This window comes from Varroa destructor, unplaced genomic scaffold (assembly GCF_002443255.2).
Source record: "Varroa destructor unplaced genomic scaffold, Vdes_3.0 BEIS01000004.1, whole genome shotgun sequence".
Classification (NCBI taxonomy): Eukaryota; Metazoa; Arthropoda; class Arachnida; order Mesostigmata; family Varroidae; genus Varroa; species Varroa destructor.
This window is the reverse complement of record NW_019211457.1, coordinates 9,003,561-9,012,434: the sequence shown is the minus strand read 5'-3', so window position 1 is coordinate 9,012,434 and position 8,874 is coordinate 9,003,561. Positions and strand designations below refer to the sequence as shown.

Here is an 8,874-nt window from a genome sequence, read left to right as displayed (position 1 = left end):
ACTACTATAGGAATTTTTTGCATAATTATAAAGCTAGTTTGCGGGTCTATGAGAAGCGGATCTGGTCAATAATATGCGATTCTGCTTTAAAGCTGGTACTGCTTAGATTTTTCAGGTTCGTCAAGCTTATTTGCCAAACGGTACAAAACGCTTTAAATATTTAATCTTGGCTATCTAACACAGTGTATTTGTTATTGTATTAACGGGTGTCATTCGTTTGAACAATAGTATAAGTCGGATCAATGAAAAGTTCAGATTTTTTTAATTAAATTATACGTAACTGTAAATAATTATGCCTGAGTTTCGTACTGGAGAAAACAGTGCAATTTAATTTTAAGGAATCATTTTCTAAACGATGTCTTTTCGTTTTTCTATCTACTTAGAGTATATTTGAGATGTTGTAGATGCTTTTTCTCTTTGTATAGCATAATAACGTCAGCAGGGCTCTTTGGTATGACATTATTTCCTAAAAGTGTCCTAAACGCTACATAAGACAGAATGACACTCACAATAATACTTTAGTACAGTTTTTGGATTGGATTAGCTGATATGTGGCATGCGTCCAGGTTCCTCTGCGTAAAACCGGTTTTGATTAGCCTTACCTTGATCACGGCGTCGTGGTTCCCAAATATTATCATTCGACCTTTAACGATTTGAAAATCACTTTTTTTGCGTATTACCATTACTTAATGAACATTTGCTACTAAAACTTATTGAAATCACGCTAGATCAACACAAATAGTTCCCACATTACATTTCAACCTTAAAGAAGGCACGGTTTTTTGCAAATAGTACGTTTGCGTTCGAAATTTAGAAGCTGTTTAGAAAACCGTCAACTCGTAAATAGAAATGACTTTGTTAAAGCGTCTAATCATAAAAGATAATTTAAATAAAGAAAACAATTAGCAAATAAACCACAAAATACTTCGATGGTAAGATAAAAACCATATTTTATAGAATAACATTTTTAGTTGTAGCTTTTTTTAAAAGTAAGTTAAAACATTGTCTACCTTATATCAACGTCCAATATTAGTCCTGGTGCCAGTGTAAGATTTCTGCACTTCGTAATTGGGCTTGAACAGTATAAATAGCGGTAGATGCATGGCATATTCAGTTAATAAGCATCTAAATTGGTTCATTACATAGCCATCGATGTCGAAATCATTTAGTCCAAATGCAATCGGCCCAGTGAAATGGTCATACTACATAAACATACTGAGAATTTTGAATTTTGCACACAGTTCGCATTGCACTGCTTCGTATGATTTGTTCTTGAATTAACTGCAGGTAGTAACATCTACGTATTAACTTTTTTTTTTTGTTTAACCGTATTAGGAATCTCTGCTGAGTAATCAAATATGAATCATTTAACTACCTGGGCTACAAGCGACTTACTTTCAAAAACTTTTTGGTTAGCCACAGATTCGAATCCGAGTTCTTCGACTGCCATCTCGATTTAACTAGTAATAAATACCCATGAATGATAAAGCAGATGTCATAATTTTAACTTGAAGGTAAAAGAAGTTTATATTTTGTCAGACTTTTTTACAGATAGACTTTTTCGATGAGTTGCTTCCTTCATGTGATCTTCTTCCCCTTGAGCTTCTTTATAATGTAATTCTGGTTGACGTTGGAAAGATGCAACAACAGATTTCTAACGTGAGCATTTCCGCCTATACATAATACATCACGCGCGTTCACCGAGTCAGTCATGATACAGTTCAATATTCGTTCAATGGACATTAAGATCGTCGTATTTTAATAAATTCTCGCCCTTTCTTTTTGTGATCAGCGTATCGCACAAGTTGTGAGTTCTTGCGTGAATATCTTTTTGGTAATTAACACAAGTGAACAGATTGATTGCGTGGTTGAAGGCGTGATTTACTATCCATGATGATTTCTGCGTCTATTCCGACGGCTTTTTTTGTACAAATTTGTCCGCTGTTTTGACAGAGCAATGCAAAAAACCAATAATTTTCTCTTCGTGTCTCTCTTTCTTTCTCTTTCACTCCTTCGCTTTTTATGTATGGGGCTGAGACGAGTAAATCGCTAACAGCAGCAGGCTCTCTTAACGCAGTCATTTTCTATACAGTTACTGTACAGGTTAGATGATTTGTTGTCACGTAAAAAAAGTCATCAGCTGAAGAGCGCAACGCCGTGATTTTTCTGTTTAGTAAAGCATGGTATAAATAATGGTATCATTATATTTACATCCTTGCATTACACATTACTCATACTAATATATATATATATATATATATATATATATATATATATATAATGCAGTGCGACTTCGTTTGTATGTATCTTTTACATGTTGTGAACGCTGCGAATCATTAAATAGCTTTATATCACAAGCGTTAAAGTGCGCTCGATGCAGTGTATTTACATACATGAATTTACGTATTGCGTAGATTTTGCGTTAACCTTTTAATCAGAATCGACAAAAACATTGTCTCGTTACGCGGCTAATAAGCGAATATACGCTATGAGCTGCTTATGCTATCTACAGGGCGGTGAACCACGAAGATATGTAAGCGTGTGTGCTTCAACATTCAATAGTTACCCTGTGCAAAAATAATAAAAAGAGCTATATACAAACATCTGTGGAATGGATATACGCGATGCGTTATGTTATCTGGGTACGAGCATCCGCAGCAGTCATTAGCTTGTATAAAGGCGGGATCTATACCACTGTACCGCCAACGAGTGCCCGTTTATAGGAGACCAGCACTGCTACTGAAGTGAGAAAATTATTATAGGTACATCGTATCATATCTACTGGATGCATGTACCAAATCAGTTATCCGTCAACTGGCAGACTATCGTCATGATACTACAAAATCTTTCGGATATACATGCGACACAAAATCATACAGTGAAGAGATGAGAAGTTATCAAAAGTAAACTCTACCCCCATTAATAGACAAGCTTGGCGTATTCGTCGTAATCTAGTTTAAAGTTCTTCCACGCCGGTATATCGAAATTTGGCGGTTTATACGTGTTTCCTGCTGTTCGACCACTTTCTGTGCTACCGCCTGCGCTTCCCACTCCAGCGGAGCGCTTTCCCTGTTTTGCAGATTTGTTGTGCTTTCCACCTTTGCCACCCACATTGTTATTAACATGATTGTTATTATTAACGTTATGGTTGCTATTGCTTGTGTTTTTGTTAACCATGATGCCGTGATTGTTCGTGATGGTAAACTGGTCGCCGACATCCTGAAGCTTCGCAGCCTCGTCGAAAAGCTTACTAAGCGATCTTCGTGCATGATGCTCAACGGACGAGCGTCTACTTCCCGTTGTCGAACTCTGAGCATCTCGGTGATTTTGCTGTTTATTAATTTTATTAGATAACTGTGTTGAACTGTCTCCAGAAACAGAGCTCGGACCGGTCTTGCTCTTTGGAATTGATCCTGCTTCGCTAGCGGGTTTCGGCGTCTTCAACATCGGCAACGGGCTCTTACCTGGAACGTAAAAATTTGAAGCAAGCAGGAAAGTATTGGCGTATAGGGCCTTAGTGACTATGCAGAATATATATCGATGCTATGTGCGGCATTCAAGGTAGAAGCTCTTATGGTGAGATGTCATTCGTAGCTTTAGAATCGAATAAAGATAAAAAATTAAATACCAGTAGCCTGCCGAAGTTGATTAAGCATTTTCCGCAAAGGCTTAACGAACGGCATTATCATGAAAAATGCATTTGAATTGATTCCCAGTCGTTCAGTTGGCGTTGGGTCCTTTTTGAACGATGGAAGATCTCGAAGGTGGAACCAACGAATCGAGCGGATTTCCTTTTTAGTTTGCGGGAGAAATACCGTGTTACGGGATACGCCGTGAACAATATACAACCTGCAAAATGACGTGAACAAAAAACATCTCCACTGATGCGAATGCTGTTTTTTTGCTGTCGTTATCTTTCTTATTTTAGTAAACTTTTTCATAACTTGCGCTACTATAAGTCCATTCCAATGGATACCTTCCTTATACGTTTGGTGCAATGGAATAAATAGCACTTTGTTTTGCCCAGTATTACAATTCAGTCAATTTACCTTTAAACATCATGTAGCGTGTATTAATTCGACAGAAAGAAAGAGGAGTAATTGTGATAATTAAAAGTGTAGTAGGCAATTAGTTAAGACAATACATCGTTAAAAGCATAAAAGTCTGCATACCTCTGATCATGATCACCCACGCGCCTCTCAAGGAATACTTTCTTGTTAATCATATGGGAGCAGTCGAACCCTGTCTCTTCTTGAACTTCGCGCGCTGCGCACTTGTGAGGCTTCTCATTTTCGTTGATCTTGCCCTTTGGAAAACCCCAAGATCCTTTGCTCCAATAGCCTTGGACTAATAGAATCTGTTCTAAGGAGTCATCCACCTGATCATAATCAAATAAAGAACGAGATACCTAACTACTAGACAATTGCAAATCTCCGGCGATAACTGGATTTTCAGGGATTGTTTTTACGAAGTAGCGTAACTAGATATAACTGAATTGGAATTGACCAGTGAAACCCATAACGATAAGGCATATTTATTACCATAAAATGCTAGCACTCTTTCTGTTTTCATTTTACAACGATTCGGTTTTTGTATCATCGTCCCAGTCAGTCTGCGATCACCTACAAGAATACATCCGAAAGTTGGTACGGCAAACTTGAATTGTTTCCATGTTGCGATGATGTCGTCTGTTCGTTTAGAGTATTTGCGAAGTCCCGGTATGTGGGCGAAAAGTGCGTGTGTGAAGTCTCGCATCGACAGATTCGGCAGGCCACTGCCATCACCCGCGTAATAGTCTAAGTAAAACCAATAAGCGAGTTCCATCTGAAAAAAGAACAAGATCGATCTTCCAAAATTGTTACAACTGTCAGTGTTAACTGGCTTTCTGTTATCATTGCATTAATCGCTGTTGTGTTGGCGTTATTTATCTTTCTTGTTCACACATTATTCTAAACTTATCTTATTGATTTTAGCTTGAAATGCCAACAAGCTACAATGAAATTCACGACTGAAGAACACTGGCGGTGTCACAGTTTGTCACTTTTTGGAGACAACGAAATATTGGATTTCGACCAGTCGATATATTCTAATCGGGCCGGATCAGTGTACGAGTTACAAATATCTCTCGATATAAGCTTCGCCTTGTGTTGCCCAGTTCGTCATAATATGGACTGTTATCATTGCATGAAGTCCGTATGCTAAGCTAGATCATGCCGAGGATTCTATTTTATCCTGCTCAATCTGTTCATAGCTACATGTTTCAATGTCGTACTTATCATCTTGTTTTCTTGGTAAAATACAGTAGAGGTGAGTTCTCCTAACGAGAAATTACGTCAGCTTTATTGAGAAATCCCTACGCAAGGATAAAAATACCCCAAACGCGCATGCAACTCTAGGCAGTCGTTAATTTATTGAAATAGACCAACGATCCCATTTACAGTGATATCCATTTAGTAACAGAACAACGATGCAGTTGTTCAATAACACCGCACGAGTTCTTCCTGTGATAGAACGACAAACATCTCATCCGTTACCGCTCTAATCCAAAGCAATTACTATTCTGTTTCATGGTATCGGAGCTTTTTTGGGGGCAGCCGCAGCCATTGCTGCGAAGAACATACTTCTGTCGATTTTTCGCATTCTAATACGAAATAACAAAATAAAATAAAAAGTTTAGAAGACGGACGGTTTAGAAACAAACCTGAAAACACAACCGGGTCGGATCCTTTTTTTCCCCTGGAGGCAGATGTATTAGAAATCGTGTACTCAAATCGTTGAGTATTTCCTGTGGAACAGATGACGTTGTCGCCATTGTATCCGTTACTGTTATATATATATATATATATATATATATATATATATATATATATATATATATACACGTTACGTGTAGCTCGTAGTCGTCCTGTCCCAGTTGCCTGTGTCGACTTCGTCTTTTTTTACAGTGCGCAGGTTACCGAAGAATGAGTTGAACGAATCCAATTGAGAGATGGCACATTAGAACACGCAAGCACGGATCAATTCAATACTGGTGCTTATCAAATCGACGAAATAATGACACAAAATAAAAACACTTCTAATTTGATTAGGCAAACGTCACATTCTTGTTAAATGCTCTTTGTTGAACAACGAGCAACTTGTATCCTGACTGGTTATAAGATTTATTCATTATGCACAAATAAGCATCGCTTGATCGTTGCGTACACACGGCGTCAATATATTTGTTGCTTTAGGTCAAATCCGAACAACGTCACTGGTATAAGAGACGCATTTGCAAATTACAGCTGAAAGCCCAGTGGAGGAAATTAGCTGTTTCTGGCGGTCCCTCCAAATCGTCTACCCAGTCAGTTTTCCTGAGCTCTCTAGCGTTTCACTGTGTCTCTCAACGAAAGGACAAACGAGGAAAGCGCCTTTTTCATAAAAATAAACGACCACACACACACGCAGATAAACACAAACAATAAGCGAAAAAACCACAGCGAGGCCAGAAACACTATGGCAATAGGTCGTTACTGTGATGCAGATTTGATGGCGGGCCCCTTACCGTTGATGACAGTGATGCTGGTTATAATAATAGGTCATACCAGCAAGATGACTGTAAAAATCTTTGTTATAGATTCACTTGCATTTAACTATAGTAATATCTATCAATAGAACACGAACGTCGTTGGAGAAAGTCTGCCAAAACGGAGGCCGTACCGCGATTGTTATTATTGCCGCTGTGTATGGTCTCGTCGCTACGGGACGATTTATCTGCCGAAGAAGGGTTGGCGTAAATGGTAGAGGGTAGCGCGCCAACGCAGAGATGGGGGTCGAACAGGGACGCGCAAATCGATAAATTTAATTTATACTAATTAAAAAGACTCGGATTGAAATGCGAAGGTATTAAAAATGATTGCGCAATTAAGGGGAGCCGACAAGCAAACCTTGTGTAGTTAGAGCTCTAAAGAAAAAGATAATGCTTATACTGTAATGTGCTCTGAAGCTGAGAAGGCCTATACAAATATTCGTTTAGGGTTTTCTATACAGATCGCTAGAAAGTTGTCAAAACGCTTTTGTCTTACATATTTTAGGAAATGATTGCTATTTAATCTATCACAGCTACACGATTACATTTATTGTATACGTCTTACTGAGTGCTTTTCAGTTTCGCGGAGTAGATTCAAAAGGTAAAGTTATGGATGAAGTAGCTTGGAAGCAAGTAAGTTTAGGTATTTCTTTGCCAATGAAAGTATTCGTGCCAGTATCTCCAGGCTCGATGATTTTAAATCAGTTGGCGTTAAATCAGTTAGGTAACTTAGATTTATTTTACTTAAAAAATTAAGTTAACTTAAAAAGAAAACAACCAATACTTTACTAATGAAAAACGTTTTTCATAAAACACTTTTCTATCAACGTAACATTTTGTAGACTAGGGGTGCACTCTAATGACATACGTGCTTCTAATTTCAGTGCATTTTCGTGCCAGGGGGAACAAACGGATTGAGAAATCGCACATTTGAATAAGCCGGTGTTATCAATCAATAAAGCCGTCGCTATCATTGCTTTTTCCTTATCGTCGGTTCATCTGCTGATTCTGTTCTCGTGTCGCCGGCTCTTGCCTGTCGCTAATAAACGTGCTTAGATTATAAACGCATTTCTGCGTCGAACGGTTTATTTTCCAGTAAAATAATTCATATGTTAGAGTACGCGCGTCAAGGAATTTTGTGGTTATTATTGTCAAATAACCATGTAGCTCTATCTTGTGCCAGCCAGATACCTAGCTAAAAACCCGAACCGTTCTCAAAAATCTACAAAAACAATTTCTAGAAGTCCTCTACTTCATCAGCTCCTCGGCCACCTGTTAGCTCGTCCGTTATTTTCATGAGATGCGAGTTGATGTTGCACATGTTTCGATACCATTCAACGAGGATACGTTCGCTATCGCTACGAGTCTCAGTCGCATCCTTAGAGTTCACACTGAGCGCTGAAAACCCGACTGAGACGTATTAAAACGAGCCACATCGAATTATGATCATGTGATAAAATAGCAACTTGATTTGAAAAACCGAATCACAGTACACTGATTTATATTAATTTTATTTATTTTATCTAATGAAAAACAACGAAGTGGGATAAATTCAGTGTCAAACAGACGGTTGATGTTGGTGAACACTATACTCCATAATCAACTAGTGAGAGACAAATTTAGCATCTCGTACCTCTAGATATAATGGGTAAGACTGACATAATGCTCGTTGTTTGTGTTCCGTATAAAGGAAAGGAACCACAGTAGCAGGTGGATACACTGCATCGATCGCCGGTTGCAGAGCGACAAGCGCAACCTTGTTAGGCAAACCCCTTGTGGTTCCATTGATCGGACTAATTTCTACTCGAGATTTCCATATATTAACAAGACTAACGTGACTGGAACTAAGTTTCGTTAAGTTGCCCTATTGATATCAGTCCTTGATTTAATGTGGAACAGAAATTTTGGCAGACTCAGTACGTTCTCTATGCCACTACGTTCTAGATTGCAGGGTTTCAGCACTCACCATCGTGGGTGGCATCAAGTAGAAATCAAACTTTATGTTTGCTTTCTACGCTTTGTGCAACTGTAGACACAGCTGTAGACATCGTTTCAGATGATTGACAGATCAGTCAACGTGTTTATGCACGATCATCACACATAGTTGCTTTCATTATTACATAGAACATATGCTGTACGTGCACGATTATTGTCATTAGGTATCTAATCGAATAGAAGCCGGTATTTGAAAGAGTGGACTCTGGAGTTATCTGTTCAAGCAGTCACAAATAGATGAAATAATCCTTCACAGTAAAAATCACCCTAACGATGCCGTAGCACATTGCTGATGTACTAAAGATGTATCG

At 38.4% G+C, this 8,874-nt stretch overlaps 1 protein-coding gene and 1 long non-coding RNA gene across 6 annotated transcripts; one reads left to right on the top strand and one right to left on the bottom strand.

Moving 5' to 3' along the window:
* Nucleotides 1-1,498: 1,498 nt before the first annotated feature.
* DCP2 (decapping mRNA 2) lies at nt 1,499-8,632 on the bottom strand. Of its 5 annotated transcripts, none has more exons than XM_086987214.1 (7): nt 8,535-8,632; nt 5,888-5,933; nt 5,702-5,785; nt 4,627-4,824; nt 4,173-4,378; nt 3,629-3,849; nt 1,499-3,464 (listed from the first exon to the last, which is right to left on the bottom strand). In XM_086987214.1, the coding sequence occupies exons 4-7, from the start codon at nt 4,822-4,824 to the stop codon at nt 2,920-2,922; spliced, it is 1,170 nt and encodes a 389-aa protein (XP_086843340.1). In that variant the 5' UTR covers nt 5,702-5,785; nt 5,888-5,933; nt 8,535-8,632; the 3' UTR covers nt 1,499-2,919. The 5 variants fall into 5 exon arrangements, with proteins under 5 accessions (XP_086843340.1, XP_086843336.1, XP_086843337.1 ...); XM_086987210.1 differs by lacking the exon at nt 8,535-8,632 and adding an exon at nt 7,841-7,917; XM_086987211.1 differs by lacking the exon at nt 8,535-8,632 and adding an exon at nt 6,545-6,597.
* On the top strand, nt 4,824-8,549 carry LOC147755814 (uncharacterized). Its single transcript, XR_015326489.1, has 3 exons — nt 4,824-5,307; nt 7,148-7,169; nt 7,453-8,549. It is a non-coding gene; the product is annotated as an uncharacterized LOC147755814 (long non-coding RNA).
* Nucleotides 8,633-8,874: the final 242 nt, after the last annotated feature.

Coding starts and splice junctions, on each gene's coding strand:
- DCP2 (XM_086987210.1), bottom strand. CDS start 7,902: ATGGTATCGAAACATGTGCAACATCAACTCGCATCTCATGAAAATAAC. Junction 4,825..5,701: donor CGACCCGGTTGTGTTTTCAG/GTTTGTTTCTAA, acceptor TTCTTTTTTCAG/ATGGAACTCGCTTATTGGTT. Junction 3,465..3,628: donor TCAACTTCGGCAGGCTACTG/GTATTTAATTTT, acceptor TTTACGTTCCAG/GTAAGAGCCCGTTGCCGATG.